At 41.8% G+C, this 20,070-nt stretch overlaps 1 protein-coding gene and 1 long non-coding RNA gene across 2 annotated transcripts in view; both read left to right on the top strand.

Annotated features, from left to right (window-relative positions):
- RPAP3 (RNA polymerase II associated protein 3) overlaps positions 1–3,548 on the top strand; it is a 38,661-nt gene extending 35,113 nt beyond the window's left edge. The window contains exon 17 of the mRNA XM_006168572.3: positions 3,241–3,548. Within this exon, the coding sequence (XP_006168634.1) occupies positions 3,241–3,326 (86 nt within the window). The 3' untranslated portion in view covers positions 3,327–3,548. The remainder of the gene's footprint in view (positions 1–3,240) is intronic.
- A 268-nt stretch (positions 3,549–3,816) lies between these two features.
- LOC106733900 (uncharacterized) overlaps positions 3,817–20,070 on the top strand; it is a 30,250-nt gene continuing 13,996 nt past the window's right edge. The window contains exon 1 of the long non-coding RNA XR_001369744.2: positions 3,817–4,449. This is a non-coding gene — a long non-coding RNA (uncharacterized LOC106733900). The remainder of the gene's footprint in view (positions 4,450–20,070) is intronic.

The raw sequence follows: 20,070 nt of genomic DNA, 5'->3' as shown, positions 1-20,070 counted from the left end.
ATGTAATTTAGAGATTTCTTCTTTTTTGGGGGGGAGGTTTTTGCTATAGGTTGCGTGCGCTTGCCAGAAAGACAGAGAGAGACAGAAAGCAAGAAATCACCCCCTGGGGACATGGCAACCCTGCAGCCCCTTCTCCTCCATTCTCCTCTCGGGATCTTGGGCATGCACACATACATGCCTGGCGTGAGTTTAAGCCACTGGGTCCAGGACTCGAACTGTGGTCAACTACATGGGAGTCCAGCAACATAGCCATTAAACATCTGCTGGTCCCTAGAGATTTATTTTTTTAATAATGAGGATTTAACCTAAAAGTTTCTGCCTTTTTGTTAACCAAAATATTCCCTGAAATCCCTGAAAAATATTCCTGTTTCTTAATACTGTTCTTACTTCATGCATGTGCCCATTATGTACCTTCTACCTTCTTCACTAATACTATTCTCATTTCTCTTTTTTTTTCTTTTTTTTTTTTGGAGAGGTTTTTGCTATAGGGCGTGTGTCAGAGAGAGAGAGAGAGACAGAGAGACAGAAAGTGAGAAATCACCCCCCAGGGGGGATGGTCACGCCGCAATCCCTTCTCCTCCATTCTCCTCTCGGGATCTTGGGCACGCACGCACATGCGCTCGGCGTGAGTTCGAAGCCACCGGGTCCAGGATGCGAATCGCAGTCAACTACGTGGGAGTCCAGCGACATAGCCATTACGCCAACTGCTGGTTCCCTTGCTTTATATTTTAATATAGCAAACTGCCAGCCTTATTTTGGCCTCAGAGATTTTACATTTGGCCATTCCCTCAGCCTGTATCTTTCCACATTGCTTCATCTTGCGTGCTTCCTCACTTTATTCAGTTTTTAACCTTTTACTACCTCAAAGACCCTTTCTTACCAACATTACTTAACTGCCACCTTATACACCGCCATCAACCTATGTTTTTCTTTCCCACTTTATTTTTCTTCATAATACCTAACTAGCTGGTGGTGTTTTGTGTGTGTATTTATCATGCGTGTGTTTGTGTGTTTTTTTCTTTTTTTTTTTTTAAGCTTTGCTAGGGGTGCGTGTGCTCACTGGAGAGAGGGAATGAAAAAGCAGCCCCAAAGGAATGTCTATGCCACAGTTCCTTCTCTGTTCTCCTCTTTATATTTTGGGTATGCATGCACATGTGCCCAGCATGGTTTTTCAAACCACCCAGTCAAGAAATAGAACCATGCAGTGAGCTACATGGGATCCAGCTGCCTTAACCACCATGCCACTGGCTGGCCCAACTTTAATATTTTTTCCTAATCAAATGAAAGCTCCATGAGAGCAGGAGCTTTGTCTGCCATGTTACCTAGGCCTCAGTGCTAGTGCATAATAAATCCTCAGTATGAGTGGGTTGAAGAAGTGAAATTTTTGTCACTATAATACAGTAGGTTTCAGATGTGCTCAGAAAATGTGAGTTGGGGGAACCAGCAGTTAGTGTAATGGCTTTGTCGCTGGATTCCCACGTAAAAGAAAAGAAAAGAAAATGTGAGTTGGCTTTTCTGGTTGGCTGCCCACAGTTCCGTCTTGGTTGGTCACCACTGTCTGCTAAGTTAAATATGGGAAGCACTTAGAATGGTTCTGGCATGTAATTAAGGATTCAGCAAATATTAGCTGTTTTGATCTTTTATTATTGCTATTATTTTTAATAACTGTTAGCTAACTCTGTGGGTTTTTTCAAGTTTATTTCTTCCATGAGCAAGAGGGTGAGCGAGAGAGTAAGCACATTTCCCCAACAGGGTCTTGGTGCCAGGATCCATCCCCAGCCCTTAACTAGCTCTGAATCAAGGGCAAGCATGTGTGCAGCATACTCAGGGAAGTCTGTGGACTTGAACAAGTAACCTTCCCATGTAAGATTTCCTCATAATTTTATCATTGTGCCATCATCTGGCCCAACTTAATTTTCTAGTTTTAATGTTGATAAGCATAAACTGTAATGATGTTTTTCAAAATATTGAGTATGGACCACTCAGTGGTAAGAAAGATGATTTTATGTGATTCATATACAAATCATTTTTAACTTTTAGTACTTATATATTTTATTAAGGAATATAAACATATATAACTAGCCCATCAAATGTGACTTTATGTATAATAGATGTTAATGCTAAATTTCAACTTATAATAATGATAATAAAGTTTTCTTTTTCATTTATTTATTTCCAGAGGGTACATGAGCTCTTCAGAGAAAGTGACAGAGACAGGGAGGAGAAAGCAGCCTGCAGTGGAGCTTGGTCACACTGTAGTCCCTTCTCCATTTTTCCATCTCGTGAAAACTTGAGCACACACGTACACGCCCAGTGTGTCCCTCAAACTGCCAGGACTGAGACTTGAACTGTGCAGTCAGCTTCCCAATCACCTCGCCACTGGGCCAGCCTTTATTTATTTATTTTATTGCTAGAGGACCTATGTACTCACTAGAGACAGACAGACAGAAAGCATCTCCCCAGTGGGAAATGGTCATGGTGCAGTACTTTTCCCTCCATTTCTCCTTCCTATCAGGGCTTTGGGTGTGCACACACATATCCCTGGCATTCTCTTTAAGCAGCTGATGCCAGGATTCAAAACGCCACTGGCCATGTGTGATCTGGCTCTCTACGCATAGTGCTTAACTGCTGTGCTATAGCGCTAGCAATTTCTCATTAAAACAAAATGACTTAAATTCAATGTTAAATAAAGTACATTTGTTACACAGATAGGGTAAAAATAATTTAAGGTTGGGCCAGCAGGTGGCATGATGGGGAAGGAGCTGGATTCCCACATGGCTAGCCATGGTTCCAGTCCTGAACCTGGCAGTTTGAAAAACAGGCTGGGTGCATGTGCATCTTGCCCAAAATCCAGAGAGAAGAAAGGAGGAGAAGGCACAGCCATTTGCCCCTTGGGGGGCTGATTTCTCACTTTCCTTCTGTCTGTCTCTCTAGTGAGGGGGTGTGCCCCATGGCAAAAACCTAAAAAACAAAAATTAAGATAGTACAGAATGGGTTAATCTATGAGATTAATGTTATTGAGGATGTAGGGGAAATTTTATACTGCCAGGGCAAAATACTGTGGTCAGAAACATCGTTGGATGGCTGTGTAATTTTGTATTCTTGGCTTGGCTTTTTAAACACCTGAACTAGAATTTATAATAATCTTAATTATTGAGATATCAGATTGCTTCCTCTAATTTATATTTTGCTTAGTTTTTTGAAAATGAGATTAAATGAAGAATTTCTTTTCTTTTTCAGTTGTACATGCATTATTCAGTCACATAGAAAAATCAGGATTGAAGGATAATTCTGTTGAACAGCTCAAGAGAAGATATGGTGGTTGATTTCCATTTTTCCTAAAATTATTATTTTTAACTTACATATGTGAATTTTTTTACTGAAAATGAATGTTTTGTTTTCCTTTTTAAGAAAATAAAATCATACAACAAAGGACTATCTTTGGACATAAGCTAATTAACTATAAAGTGAATTGTGATTTAACTAGGGACAAATATATTGAACTATTTATAAGTATGTTTCTGCAAATAAAAATATAAGCAATGAGATTTTGGAAGGATTCATATTTTATAACTCATTTTAAATGTTAAATTTAGATACATTCTTCATTGTCCCACAAATGAAACATATTGGGCCATCTGAAAAGCCATGATGCATTTTTGCATTAAAAAACATGAAAAATTTGTCATGATTTTTTAGCAACCCAGTATTTTCGTGATTTTTATAACCATTCTATAGTGAGAGTAGTGGAAATAACATGAAAACAGATGATGCACTCATTCCACTAATCACATTCTAGAACAGAGTTTGCAGAATCACTTAGAATACTTCTGGAACTTTGTCCCAAAGAATCAGTGCCATAGTAGAAGGTAGAGTTTTTTGTTTTTGTTTTTTTTTTAATCATAACATGCTTTGCGCTGTGTTTTTCTTGACAATTTGATTCAGTGTATCTTATTTAAACCTTGCAACTGTCCAGTGAGATAGAGCTGTTACTTGGTAGGCAAACAAAGACCTGTAGAGGTTAAATTATTTACTTGAGGTTATGTGAACAGTGACAGAACTTCTGTTCTGGAAACCTCTGTCAAGTCCCTTCTCATAGGCTTGACTGAATCGACTTTTAGCACTACAGGCTGTTAAGTGTGGATTTAGTGGTGCTATGGCCTAAATGTTTGTGGTCCATTCAAAATCCGTATGTTGAAACCCTAATCACAACATAATAGTATATGGAAATAGGACCTTTGGTAGGTAATTAGGTCATGGGGGGTGGAACCCTCATGTTGAGATTAGAAGAGATTGGAGAAAGCTTTTTCTCTTTTCTGTTTTTTCATTCACCATGTGAGGATATATACAAAAGACACACCATCTGCAAACCAGAGTCATCGCCAGACACTGGATTTGCCATCCTCCTGATCTCGGACATCACAGCGTCCAGAACTATGAGAAATGAAGGTCTGTTATAAGCTACTCAGTCTGTGGAATTTTTTATGGCAGTGTGAACTGACTGAAAGAAGTGGGAACTAGAATTAGTTTGCATGTAAGTGGGGCTATAAATGCAGTTTGTGGGACAGTGTTTGGGTGCAGTGTTAGTGTGCTGATCAAGAGAAGCTGGCTCTCACGTGGCCACCACAGTTCAAATCCTTGGCTCAGCCAGCCTGGAACATGCTAGGCATGTGCCTGAGTGCCTGACATCTGATGGACTGGAGAAGAGGGATCACGGCGTAACTAGACACAAGGGTGCTCCTCTCTCCCTCTCTCACCTGTGTGCACACATGCTTTTATTATGAATAAAGAAGGGAAATAACATGCCATGTGTTTTAAAGAGGTGACTTCCAAAGCACAGTTTTTATCATATACTGTGAAGTTGATGAATATTTACTAAATAAATGAATGATAAATGAATTCTAACACTATAGAATGACAATGGAGTGTCCAGATAAAGAGCCTTTTAAGTTTGGCTCAAAGCATCTTCATGATGATGGAAAGGTCTTTCATCATCAGTGGGGATTATTTGAATTCTCTTTTATAGACTTGTGTTGAGTATTACTCCCCCCAAATATTTTTGAATACCAGATGAGTATGAGAAGGAATAGGTTATAATTTTCTTATTTCTCATGTAGAACTCCCTCCTGGTTCATAATAGTTTTAACAATTAGCTACTGTTCATATGCACTGCTGTATACTCGGCTTCATATGGGGGCTTTGCATATATTATCTCACTTAATCCTAGAGACAGATGCAGAGGGATAGGTTGTCCTGCTAGCTGGGGGTCAAGCAGAAGGTAGTCTGATTTACATATCATGATTTTCTCTACAGTGGTTGCTGAACAACCCTCCCCATAACAAAGGCACAGCCACTGGGGAAGGCAGGCTGGCAGCTGCCATTTTCTTGGTATTACTGTCTTTCACCGAATCTTCAGGAAATAGCATGTACATGGCAGAAGGCACTCTGATAGGAATAAAAATGAAAGTGAATTTTGATTTCTTAGCAAGATACTGCTTTCTACCCATATAAGTCCTGTTCCAGTGCATACAGCAAAGATGAAGGTCTACTCTTTGGTTGTATTATCCAAGATGGAAGCCTGGCTGGGAGGAGGATTTGGTGAAAGGAGGGAGTGTGGCCTACTCTGTTATGGCAAGTTCATTGCAGTCACTGTGATTGGCGAGTCAGCACGCAGGATGGGATGTCTGTGTTTAATTGAGCCCTGTTAGGAGTCATTGGGTTCATTCCGTCCTGGCCATAATAGCTGGGCGGTCCTATGCATGGTCATCTTGGGAGGCTGCAGGGTCATGGTGGAGTGCCTGAATGGGGCATGCCTAAGTCCTGGCCAGGGCAGGGCTCCATCTTCTTATGCCAAGTGTGGAGAGCAGCCAATCTGAAAACATGTGATTAAAACATGTGGCCTGAAGACACATGCAGATATGCGCTTCCCTAAGCTACTCTAGCAGGGCTATTGTGAAGCCTCTACATACAAAAGCAATACCTGCCTGTTGTCAATGGCTGTCTTCCTGCTCTTGTTGGAACTCAATACCTCGATACTGCCCAGAGGCTAAAGAAAGTCACAATCCTTTATCTGATTATTCCCCCAAAAGGATCAGAGAAATTGTATGGCGCCAGTCATTTTCACATTTTCAGTCGATTTACATCCAAAAATAACTGGCTTTGCATCCCAATTTCACCTCCCTTATTCTCTTTGCATTCCACTTCCTTCTTCACCATTCTTTTACATCCCATTTTTCCCTTTCCCCATTCTCTGCCCTTTAAAAGAATAAACCTGAGGCTGGTTATGGTCGCAATTTCTCCATCAGAGAAGCTGTGCCCACCCGATCCTCGCTCTTCTATACCTGTGTGTCTGTGTTTTGTTATTGCGTCTATTTCTAATCCGCAGCCTCCCCACTCAGACACGTGTTTGTGCTGAGCTGGCCTCGGCACCAAGGAGAGCTCGTGGTCTGGTGTGGTGGAGGGTCTTTCAAGGACCCTGGGGTGTGTGTGAGAAACATTCTTCCTCCCTTCAGTGCGTTAGTGCATGGGACCTGGATTTAAATGAAATAAAATAGATTCTGAAGGGGAACAGATTTCACAAAAACAGAAAGGAATGTGCAGAAAGGACTGTCTTGTCTTGGTACAGAGGGGTGGAGTGGGTGTGGTGTATGTGCACACGGACCCCCGTTTCTCCTCCACTTCCCACGCCTCTTAGTTTCTGACAGTGAATTGTTCTGATATTAATTTTACAGGTTCTATTTAAGTAATAAGATATGGTGATTTTGGTATTTTTTTTAATCACTGGGATCGAGTATGCATAATATCAAAGCAAAACTACAACTAAGGCAGATGCTCAGTTACAGTGAAGTAGTATATTTGCAGTGGCAAAAGCCAACACAAGGCCAAGAGGTATCATAGTATTGTGATCATTGGTCTGATTTCCCAAAGATTTGTATCACTTTAAATCTTTACTTTTGTACCAAGTCCTTCCTGCTAAACAGCCTTGAATTCTTCCTGATTAGTTACTGCTCTGTGGGCAGGTATTATCTTACTAGGATGGTCAGAGGACCAGAGGAAAAGATTAATTTTTCAGTTCTGCCGAGCAATGAGTAGAGATGACAGACGTCAGTTTTTCTAGCTAAAATCGCTGTTGATCTGATTTTAATCACAGGAGCCTATAATTCGACACCTGAGGCAGTTTAGAGATAACATCCCTGTCTCTGGAGTCTGGCAGTGGTGGAAATTCTGCCTGGTTAGACTTGATCACATCCTCAGATCTGGGCCTGGATTATACAGCTATCCCCAAATACTGGAGGGAACCTTGCCAAATACACCTCCCCCGGCTTTGCTGGAATACCTGACGATCCTATGTAGACCTGGAGACAAACATTTTTAACTCAGCCCAGACATTACTGTAATTTGAAAGTGGTAACATAAGCGAATTGGTCCACTAACAGAGATGACTTTATCTGGTTAAACCCACATCACCCTCATGCTTTGGAGAGAAGGGTTCTCTCTCCCTCTCTTTTTTTAAATTTTATGAAGATGTTTGTTTTTGTGATGACAGGTGAGGGGGGGCAGAGGAAGGAGCACACCCTCTTGATGTCTCTGTCCCACCCTCAGCCTATCCAGCTAACTGGCAATCATTGGCATATCTGTGCCCAACAAACTCGGCCCCAGCAAACAGTATGGGACCAGCAAGCACTTAGGCACCACTGCTCATGAACACCCAGCATGCACATGTGTACTCAGCAAGCAGTGCAATGCCCAACAAGCACGTGCAAGCCTGTGTGCCAGCAAGCACAAGAACCCCCAACAAGCATTGCGCCCCGGCATGCACGTGTGACAGATCAGCAAATAGGTTGGCGTTTACAAAAAACCTGCGTGCCCAGCAAGCAGCTGGTGGTAAGCATGGATCTGCGAAACAAGCAAGTGAACGCCCGGCAAGCACGTGAACCCCCAGCAAGCAGTGGGCGTCCAACAAGTATGTTAGCGCCCAACCACCTCTGCCGCCAGCAACGTGCGCCCCCAGCAGCCAGTGCACGCCCAACAAACACGTGAGTGGTGAGCAGGCACCTGGGCCCCTAGCAAGCACGTGACCCCCAGCAAGCAGCCGCCCAACAAGCACGTGAACGCCCAGCAAGTGGTGGGCACGCCCAACAGGCACGTGAGCGCCCAACCACCTATAACGCCAGCAGCCAGTGCATGCCCAACAAGCACGTGAGTGACGAGCATGCACCTGGGCCCCCAGCAAGCACGTGACCCCCAGCAAGCAGCGCCCCAACAAGCACGTGAACGCCCAGCAAGCGGTGGGCACGCCCAACAAACACGTGAGCGCCCAACCACCTGCAACCCCAGCAGCCAGTGCACGCCCAACAAGCAAGTGAGTGGCGAGCATATACCTGGGCCCCCAGAAAGCACGTGGCCCCCAGCAAGCAGCGCGCCCAACAAGCAGCGCGCCCAACAAGCACGTGAACACCCAGCATCCAGTGGCCCCCCAACAAGCACGTGAGCGCCCAATCGCCTGCGCTCCCAGCAACGTGGCCCCCAGCAAGCGTGCGAGAGAAGGGGTCTCAAAGAGCTCAAAGGCCAACCTTGGGAGGCCAAAGCCAAGGCAGGGTTTTGGGTAATCCAAGAGTTAAAATGTGATTTAACTGGAAAAATGAAAAAAAATAAATAAATAAAAGGAAGGTAGACTGCCTGTGTCATTAGCCTCTTACAGGCCCAGAGTTTTTGCTCACAAAAACAGAAAGGAATGTGCAGAAAGGACTGTCTTGTCTTGGTACAGAGGGGTGGAGTGGGTGTGGTGTATGTGCACACGGACCCCCGTTTCTCCTCCACTTCCCACGCCTCTTAGTTTCTGACAGTGAATTGTTCTGATATTAATTTTACAGGTTCTATTTAAGTAATAAGATATGGTGATTTTGGTATTTTTTTTAATCACTGGGATCGAGTATGCATAATATCAAAGCAAAACTACAACTAAGGCAGATGCTCAGTTACAGTGAAGTAGTATATTTGCAGTGGCAAAAGCCAACACAAGGCCAAGAGGTATCATAGTATTGTGATCATTGGTCTGATTTCCCAAAGATTTGTATCACTTTAAATCTTTACTTTTGTACCAAGTCCTTCCTGCTAAACAGCCTTGAATTCTTCCTGATTAGTTACTGCTCTGTGGGCAGGTATTATCTTACTAGGATGGTCAGAGGACCAGAGGAAAAGATTAATTTTTCAGTTCTGCCGAGCAATGAGTAGAGATGACAGACGTCAGTTTTTCTAGCTAAAATCGCTGTTGATCTGATTTTAATCACAGGAGCCTATAATTCGACACCTGAGGCAGTTTAGAGATAACATCCCTGTCTCTGGAGTCTGGCAGTGGTGGAAATTCTGCCTGGTTAGACTTGATCACATCCTCAGATCTGGGCCTGGATTATACAGCTATCCCCAAATACTGGAGGGAACCTTGCCAAATACACCTCCCCCGGCTTTGCTGGAATACCTGACGATCCTATGTAGACCTGGAGACAAACATTTTTAACTCAGCCCAGACATTACTGTAATTTGAAAGTGGTAACATAAGCGAATTGGTCCACTAACAGAGATGACTTTATCTGGTTAAACCCACATCACCCTCATGCTTTGGAGAGAAGGGTTCTCTCTCCCTCTCTTTTTTTAAATTTTATGAAGATGTTTGTTTTTGTGATGACAGGTGAGGGGGGGGCAGAGGAAGGAGCACACCCTCTTGATGTCTCTGTCCCACCCTCAGCCTATCCAGCTAACTGGCAATCATTGGCATATCTGTGCCCAACAAACTCGGCCCCAGCAAACAGTATGGGACCAGCAAGCACTTAGGCACCACTGCTCATGAACACCCAGCATGCACATGTGTACTCAGCAAGCAGTGCAATGCCCAACAAGCACGTGCAAGCCTGTGTGCCAGCAAGCACAAGAACCCCCAACAAGCATTGCGCCCCGGCATGCACGTGTGACAGATCAGCAAATAGGTTGGCGTTTACAAAAAACCTGCGTGCCCAGCAAGCAGCTGGTGGTAAGCATGGATCTGCGAAACAAGCAAGTGAACGCCCGGCAAGCACGTGAACCCCCAGCAAGCAGTGGGCGTCCAACAAGTATGTTAGCGCCCAACCACCTCTGCCGCCAGCAACGTGCGCCCCCAGCAGCCAGTGCACGCCCAACAAACACGTGAGTGGTGAGCAGGCACCTGGGCCCCTAGCAAGCACGTGACCCCCAGCAAGCAGCCGCCCAACAAGCACGTGAACGCCCAGCAAGTGGTGGGCACGCCCAACAGGCACGTGAGCGCCCAACCACCTATAACGCCAGCAGCCAGTGCATGCCCAACAAGCACGTGAGTGACGAGCATGCACCTGGGCCCCCAGCAAGCACGTGACCCCCAGCAAGCAGCGCCCCAACAAGCACGTGAACGCCCAGCAAGCGGTGGGCACGCCCAACAAACACGTGAGCGCCCAACCACCTGCAACCCCAGCAGCCAGTGCACGCCCAACAAGCAAGTGAGTGGCGAGCATATACCTGGGCCCCCAGAAAGCACGTGGCCCCCAGCAAGCAGCGCGCCCAACAAGCACGTGAACACCCAGCATACAGTGGGCTCCCAACAAGCACGTGAGCGCCCAATCGCCTGCGCTCCCAGCAACGTGGCCCCCAGCAAGCGTGCGAGAGAAGGGGTCTCAAAGAGCTCAAAGGCCAACCTTGGGAGGCCAAAGCCAAGGCAGGGTTTTGGGTAATCCAAGAGTTAAAATGTGATTTAACTGGAAAAATGAAAAAAAATAAATAAATAAAAGGAAGGTAGACTGCCTGTGTCATTAGCCTCTTACAGGCCCAGAGTTTTTGCTCTAGTGAGGATTGGAAAGGCTGGGATCTTAGGCTTAACAACCTTGACCCGAGTATTCATGGGTCTTCAGGTTGAGGCGAGGAGGGCGGCGTTCTGTAGAGGCTGTAGGGCAGCCCCCACCTGCCTTAGCTCCTGCTGCAAACCAAACAGCAAGGCTAGCAGAAGCCGCCACTATGCTGGAAAGGCAGAAGCCAAGCAGAAGGGAGAACTAGATTCAAATTAACTTACATAACAATCTTCAATGGCTCCAGCTTTAGGGGATCATCTGTCCCATTGATGCTCCGAAACAACCCAAACCTTCTTGTGTCACTAGAGGGCATTAGTCTGTAATGGGTCCCACCCACACGCACCCTGGGAGTGTTTATACTACACAAATCCGTTCAAACTGTTCCTACAGCTCTCTCCTCCAGGCAGCTTTGCAGACTCCTGTGCTGTGGTCAACCTGTAGCCTCTGCTTGAGACTTCTGCTCCTCCCCCTCCCCAGGCCCACTTAAGCCCAGGCGTGTACATAGGCCCCTCAATTAACCTTCCAAACGTAGAAGACACTAGAAGGCAGAATTGAACATACTTGAGAATGGTGTCAGGCACTACAGGACAGGAAAGAACTCTAGGGTCACTGCTCCTGGAGTCGCCTAGCTATGTTTTTTTGCACAGATGCCCCTCTTCATATCCCACATTCTCCAACCAATTGGCCCAAGCCAGATGAGGCACAAACCAGTTCCCATCCTCTAACAGCCTCTGCAGAGGTTCCCTGTTGTCTGTGAGGACAGGCTGCACGTTTGAAGTCTTAGCATCTCAGTCTGAGCCTCCGCATGGACTTTTCCTTGCTTTCAGGCTTCTCTGAAAGAATCAGGCGGTTTCCTTAGATCTGTTGGATCAAAACAAACTGTGTTCCCTCCCACAATAGTGGGAGAATCTTCCCAAAGGAAGAAGAATGCCTGGTAAACACCTCGGAACGAAAAGATGGTTCTGACTCCCCTGTTGTTGGCTTTAACACACACACACACACACACACACACACTAATTGCTAGAGGACACATGTACTCACTAGAGGAAGATGAAGAAACAGAGAGGGAGAAAGCACCCCTAAATAGAACATGGTCGGCTGCAATCTTTTCTCCTCCATTTCTCCATCCTGTTGGGATTTGAGGCAGGCATGGACACAGACTATTTTTCAAGCTGCTGGGCCGGGATCAAACTGTGGTCAACTGCGTGGGATCCAGCTCCCTTAACCACTAGGCTTCGGGGCTGGCCCTAATTTTTTTTTTCTTTGATTTGTTTTATGTCTGTCACAGTATAGGTACTGGGGTTTGGTTTTGCCCTTACGAACTCACCTGATCACTACCTTTTCTGTCCAAGAAAGCCTGATGTGGATAATCAGAGTAAGTCAAAATGCTCAGACTGGGAAAGTGGTCCGCCCAGTGAAGCGAAGCCTTGACCCTCTGAAATGTTACGAAGTCAGGCTGTGTGTTGTTTGCTGCCTCATTTTTCATCATACTCGACTTGTCACTGTATTTGATAGAGCAGAGCAGAACAGTTTTCACTAACCAGCTACATGACAGCATTAGCCACTGGAAAATTTTGTATCCAGACCTGATGTAAATTCAGAAAAAGAGAAAACCATCCAGTAGAGGGTGAGGGGAATCTTCAAAAATTCATGGGAAATGCTTATTATGAAAAAATAAACAAACTCAGACTTTCGTTCCACTTACCCACCAATTTTTTGAAGTCCTCTCATATAAGAGAATGAGGCTTCTTAGAAGAACTGGAAGTTAAGTTTACCTGTTAATAGGTGAACTTAACTAGTTGTAGATGATCTGAATTCAGGACTAAGCTTTTCATCAATCACTGTAGTGGTTAATATTGATTTTAATCACTTTACCCTTAATGCTTGTTAGAAGGAAAGCAGAGAGTCACGTTTTTTATGTTTAATTACTTTTTACAGCCCTGATACTGCTTTTTACTTAGCTTGGAGTTGTATTGGGTCATTTTTTAAAAGGCTGTGTTATTAGCTCTGATCCAGGAGATGGCACTGTGCTTTTCATTTTGGGATGCGGACATGACGTTTTACACCACTCGATCCCAATAAGCTGTCATATATGATAGGGTGGGACACTGTGAATTTCATAATGTGATGTCTTCATTGGTCCACATCAATAAAACATCAATAAAAATTTACATCATAGGAATGGAGTTGTATTAAAAATTAATAAAATCAATTTACTCATTTTTATTAGAGAACACTTAATATGGTACTAAATATTCAAGGGATAAAATAGGAATATAAAAAGGCATCACTGCTTAACCCCTACGTGTGGCCTCTCCAGGCTAGCAAAGTGAAACAAAGACAAGTGTGTGTTGAATGAGTTTGGAGTTAGGAGAAAGGAGAGATTACTGTGGTCCGAAGTCGGCACGAGGACTTGCCAGTGGGAGGTGTTATTTGAAAGGATTGCTAGGGACTCCTAGGTAAAGACGTGAATAAGCACAATTATTTTTCTCCCAATCTCTCCTCAGATCCTGCTAAAATAATAATAAGGAATTATAAATGGATAAATACAAAAAGAAAGGGGATGGTGCATTAGGAAACGAGATAACAAATGTTGGAAAGCTTGGGGCTGTCAGGTGGCTTGATGGTTAAGGGCGCTGGACTCCCACATGGCATACCACGGTTCAGGTCCCGGACTGGGTGACTTGCTTTCTCACTTTCCCTCTTTCTCTCTCTTGCTCTGTCCCATTCTGGCCAAATTAAAATAAGCAGATAAATAAAAAATAAAGATAAATAAAATAATTAAAAAAAAAAACAACCCAAATGTTGGAAAAATGATGAAGGGAGTTTTAGGAAGAATTTGCATGAAGGAGCATAAGGAAGGTGTTAGGGGCTGAATTGTGTCCCCACTGAATCTTTAAGAGGTTATTAAGTTAAAATGAGGTCATTACAGTGGTTCCTAATACTATATGATTTTTTTTAATTATTTACTTTTTTATTCATTTTTTTATTTTAATTTCACCAAACACACACACACACACACACACACACACACACACACAGAGAGAGAGAGAGAGAGAGAGAGAGAGAGAGAGAATGAGACAACAAGTCACCAGGTCCAGGACTTGAACTGTGGTCGGCCATGTGGTAATGTCTAGTGCCTTTAACCACCATGCCACCTGCTGGTCCCCTGTGATTGTTGTCTTTAGAAAAAGGAGATTAGGATATAGACACATAAAAAGGAAAGAGAATGTGAAGGCACAGAGAGAAGATAACCATCTGTAAGTCATGGAGAGAGACCTCCAGAAGAAACCAACCCTGGGGACCAGCAGTTAGCATAATGGCTATGTCGCTGGACTCCCACGTAGTTGACCGCGGTTCAAGTCCCAGACCCAGTGGCTTAAAACTCACACTGGGCACGTGTGCGTGCGTGCCCAAGATCCCGAGAAGAGAATGGAGGAGAAGGGATTGCGGCGTGGCAACCCCCCCCGGGGGGCGTGGCAACCTCCCCCCCCCCCCGGGGGGTGATTTCTCGCTTTCTATATCTCTGTCTCTGTCTTTCTGGCGATTGCACGTGCCCTATAGCAAAAACATCTCCAAAAAAAAAGAAAGAAAAGAAAAAACAAATAAAAAAAAAAGAGAAAGAAACCAACCCTGCAACTGCTTTGATCTTGGACTTTCAGATCTGAGAATTGTGAGAGAATAAAGTTCTGTTGTTACCTAGTCTGTGATACTTTGTTACGGAAGCCCTAGTAAAGGAGTACAGAAGATACTATATATCCCAGAATCCTGTGAGACTAGCATGCACCAGAACAGTAAAGGATAGGTGTCTATAATTAATATTGGAACGTTCTCAGTCATTATTGCTTCGAGTATTTCTTCTGTTCCTTTCTCAATTCCTTCTTCTAGTATTCCCATTATGTGTGTGTTAAACCTCTTATAATTGTCTCACAGTTCTTGATTATTCTCTTTTTAAAGTTTTCTTTTTCTTTGCATTCTAGTTATCGAAGTTCTGTGTTCTACATTTAGGTCTATAATCCATTTCCAGTTATTGTGAAAATTGTACTGGTTAGTGCACTAGCTAGATCTTCCAACATGATCTGAGTAAGAGTGGTTAGGATGAACAGCTCTGTGTTGTACCTGATCTTAGAGGGAGAACATTTATTTTTCACCATTAAATGTAACACTATCTGTAGTTTTTTGAAGATATTCTTTATCAGGTTGAGAAAAGTCCCCTTTAGTTCTATTTTTCTGAGACATGTTATTGACCAAATGATTTTTATTAGCTTGTTAATATGGTGGATTACACTGATTTTTTTCTTTAAATAATTATTTAATTTTATTATTATTATATTATTATTTTCCAATTGCTACAAGGCACATGTGTTCACCAGAGAGAGACAAAGAGAGAGAGAGGGAAAGTGAGAAAGCAAGCCACCGAGTCTGAGAATCATCAACTGCAGTTGACTATGTGGGAGTCCAAGTGTCTCAACCACCATGACATCTGCTGGCCCCGATTTCCAAATACTGAACTAGCCTTGGATTCCTGGAATAAATACTATTGGGTTATGGTTTATACTTCACTTTGTATAATGCTGAATTTTATTAGTCCGTAGTTTTTCTCTTTTCTTTATCACTTTAAAATACTATGTTTTTCTAGTTTTGGTATCAAGATTCTATCTTCATAAATGAAATGATGGATCAGCTCATGGTGTGGTGGTTAGGGTGGCTGGATCCCACATAGATGACTGCATAGTTTGAGCCATGTATGTGGCAGCTTGAAGAAACACACTGAGCATGTGTACATGTGTGCCCAAAATCCTGAAAGGAGAAATGGAAGGGAAGAGATTGTGGCATGGCCATCCTCCATGGGGGGTGCTTTTTCATTTTACCTTCTCTCTGTCTCTTTCTTTCTCTCTCTGGTGAGCATATGCACCATATAGCAAAATAAAAAAAAAGAAAGAATTGGGAAATACTCTCATCTCTATTTTCTGAAATATGTTGTGTAAAGATATGTTAATCCTTATGGAAACATTGGATCAAATTCTTCAGTGAAACAGTCTGGGCCTAGAGTTTTATTTTTTGGGTATTTTTAAAATTACAAATTAAATGTTCTTAATGTTATAGGACTATTCATATGATCTATTTCATATTAGTTGACATACGGTAGTATGTGTTTTTTGAGGTCTTGATCCATCTCGTCTAGGATGTCAAATGTGTGTGTATAGAGTTGTTTGCAGTACTCCCTTGTTATCCTTTGATGTCAGGAAGATCTGTAGTAGTGTCTACGGTTTCATTGATGATATTGATCATTCGTAACTTTTCTTTTTACTCCACATAATTTTAATTCTTTTAAAGTTGTTGAGATTTGTATTACATCCCCAAATATGGTCCCCAAATTTATTTCGGTACATAAATTTGTATACTCTTAAAAAACCTTTGGATTTTTCTATGGTTGAATGGGCTGTTTTATAAATGCCAACCTATTTATTGATGGTATTGAGTTTTTCTATTTTTCTAATTTTCCCTGTATTTTTCAGATTAATTTATTTTTTTACTTCTATTTTTTAAAGAATTATTTATTTAATTTTATTCATTCATTCATTTATTTTAATTTGATCAGAGAGAGAGAGGCACACACAAAAGAGAGCGAAAGAAGGAAAGTGAGAAAGCAAGCCACTAGGTCTGGGATTTGAACCTTGGTTGGCCATGTGGGAGTGTCCAGTGCCTTAACTACCATGCCACCTGCTGGCCCCTTTTTACTTCTATTTTTAAATTGATGCCTAATAACTGTAATATTTGTGGTCTGTGTATGATGTTTTATTACATGTATACAATGCATAATGATCAGATCAAAATAATGAGCATATACCTCAAACATTTATCTTTTTTTTGTGGTAACAACATTGAAGATCCTTTCTTACAGCTCTTTAGCAATATACAACATAGTCTTCTTAACTACAGTCACCCTATTGTGCAATAGAATGCTAGAACTTGTTTTCCTACCTGTAACTTTGTACTATTGACCAGACTATCCACAGTCCCCAACCCTCACCACCCCTGTTCCCAGCCTCTAGTAACCACCAGTCTGCTCTCTACTTTTGAGATCAACTCTTTTAGATTCCACAGATGAGTGAGATCATACAGTTTTACCTTTCTGTGCTTGTCTTATTTAACATAATCTCCAGGCCCACCTATATCGTCACAAATGACAAGATTTTATTCTTTTTAGTGACCGAAGAGTATTCAGTTGTGTTCTTTATCTTTTCATTTGTTGGTAGACACTTAGGTTGAGTCCATCTTTTGCTATTGTGAATAATGCTGTAATAGACATGGGAGGGGAGTTATCTCTTTGACATACTGAGTTGATTTCTTTTGGATATATGCAGTAGTGGGATAGCTGGATCATATAAATTGTTACTCTATTTTTAGATCCTATTTGTTTTTAGTTTTGCTATAGACACACACACACACACACACACACACACACAGAGAGAGAGAGAGAGAGAGAGAGAGAGAGAGAGAAAATCACCCTCTAAAGGGGATAGCCACACTGCAAGCCCTTCTCTTCTATTCTCCTCTCAGGATTTTAGGTTGCCTAGTAGGATTTTCAAGCTCCTTGGTCTGGGACTTGGACCACGAAGTCAGCCATGTGGGATTCAGCTACCTTAACCACTGGGCCACCTGCTGACCCTAGTTTTAGTTTTTTGAGGAACCTCTATACTATTTTTTATAATGACTATACTAATTTACATTACCATCATCAGTGTATAAGAGTTCCTTTTTCTGCATGGTTGGGCCAGCATTTGTTGTGTTTTTTTGTTTTGTTTTGTTTGTTTGTTTGTTTTTATCTATTTTGTTGTTAATTTGCCAGAGGGCAAATAAATGTATTTGCCAGTGAGAGATAGACAGACAGAGACCGAAAGAGAGATAAAGTACTCTCCAATGGGATTTGGTTATGCCACAATCCCTTCTTTTCCATCTTTTCACCCTATTGGAATTTTTAGGCCTGCACAAACATGTACCTGGCATGTTTTTCAAGCCTTCAGGGCCAGGATTTGAACCATGCTGATGGCTATGTCAGATCCAGCATCCTTAACCACCACATCATGGGACTGACCATTTTTTTTTGAAATCTTTTTGTTAATACCCATTCTAACTACAGTGAGATGATATCTCATTGTGGTTTTGATTTGTATTTCCTGATGATCAAGTGGTTGAACATGTTACTCTTGGCCATTTGGGTCAAATGTTGAATTTTAATGTCAGGTATTTTATTTTTCAGTTCTAAAATTTCCTTATGGCACCTTATTACTACTACTGGGTACGTGTAGAAGTTCAAATGCTCCATGTGATCTCCACTGATACAATGAGGGATGAGATGCTTATTACTGGCCAGCTGCTGGCTAGTGTTCTTTTGAGAAATGTTTGTTCAAATCTTTTATCCATTTAAAAAAATCAATTTTTTTGGCTATTGAATTTCATATATATTCTGTATATTAACCTTTTGTCAAATGCAAGTATTTACTCCTATTTCAGAGGTTGTCTTTTCATTGTGTTGATTGTTTTCTTTGTTGTGCACAAGCTTTTTTATTTTGAAGTAATCCTTTTTATCTAAAGTTTTATTTTGATGCTTGTACTTTTGAGTCTTATCCATAAAGCCATTGCCCAGACCAATGTTTTGAAATGTTTCCCCTATGTTTTCTTCTAATAGTTCCATAGTTTTGCGTCTTTAAATCTTTAATCTATTTTGAATAAATTTTTGTATCTGGTGAGAAATAATGGTCAAGTTTCACTTTTCTGTATGTGCATATCCAGTTTTTCCATGACCATGTATTGAAGAAACTATCTTTTTCCTAATGTGGGTTCTTGGTGACTTTATCAAAATTCAGTTGGCTCTAACTGTGTGTATTTATTTAGGGGTTCTCTATTGTGTTCATTTGGTACATATGTCTGCTTTTATGATCGTACCATGCTGTTTAGGTTACTATAGCTTTGTAGTATGTTTTGAAGACAGATAGTGTGATACTTCTAGCTTTTCTTTTGCTTGTTTGTTCAAGATGCTTTGGCTACAATGGAGTCTTTTGTGGTTTCATACAAATTGTAGAATATTTTTCTTTTTTAAAATTTCTGTGAAAAGTGTCCTTGGTACTTTGATGAGGATTGCATTGACTTTATAGGTTGCTTTAGGTAGTATCAACATTTTAACAGTATCAGTTCTCTCCATCCATGAACACAGGATGTTTTTAGATTCATGTGTGTCCTTTTGAATTTCTTTCATTGGTGTTTTATAGTTTTCACTGTAGAGATTTTTCACCTCCTTGGCTAGATTTATTTCTGTAGCTATTATAAGTGGGATTTTTTCTTGATTTCTTTTTCAGTTAGTTTACTATTGATGTACAGAAATACCACTAAGTTTTGTATGTTGATTTTTTTATCCAGCAGTTTTACTAAATTTGTTTATTTGTCCCAACAACTTTTGGTGAAATCTTTATTATTTATTTATTTTTAGAGAGATTTCTGCTATTGGGCCAGAGAGACAGAAAGAGAGAAATCACTACCTCCCCAGGGGAGATGGCCATGCCACAATCCCTTCTCCTCCATTCTCCTCTTGGGATTTTGGGCATGCACGCATGCACATGTGCCTTGGTGTGAGTTTTAAGTCACCAGGTTCAGGACTCAAACCATGGTTCACTATGTGGGAGTCCAGCAACATGCCAAGTTTTGGTGAAATCTTTAGGATTTTTGTATATAAGATCATGTCATATGTAAGCAGGGACAATTTGACTTTCTCTTTTCCAATTCAGATGACTTTTCTCTTGCATAATTGCTGTGGCTAGGAATTCTACTACTATCTTATATAGAATAGTGAGAGTAGATATATCTTTGTTTTGTTCCAGTTTTTAGAGGAAACTCTTCCAACTTTTCACTGTTCAGTGTGATGTTAGTTATGGGTTTGTTATATATGGCTTTTGTGTGTTGAGGTGCATGCCCTCTCTACCTAATTTGTTGGAGGTTTTTTTATCAAGAATTTTATCAAATGCTTTTCCTGCCATCTATTGAGATTATCATTTGTTTTTTGTTTTTCATTATGTTAATATGATATATCACATTTATCGATATGCATATCAGATTGAATCTGTGGTTTGTTTTTTTTTTTGTTTTAGTTTGCTACAGGGTGTGTGTGCTCATGAGAGAGAGAGAGAGAGAGAGAGAGAGAGAGAGAGAGAGAGAGAGAGAG

This window comes from Tupaia chinensis, unplaced genomic scaffold (assembly GCF_000334495.1).
Source record: "Tupaia chinensis unplaced genomic scaffold, TupChi_1.0 Scaffold145870_1, whole genome shotgun sequence".
NCBI lineage: Eukaryota > Metazoa > Chordata > Mammalia > Scandentia > Tupaiidae > Tupaia > Tupaia belangeri.
The sequence above is the reverse complement of the archived record's forward strand: the minus strand, read 5'-3'. Positions and strand labels throughout refer to the sequence as shown.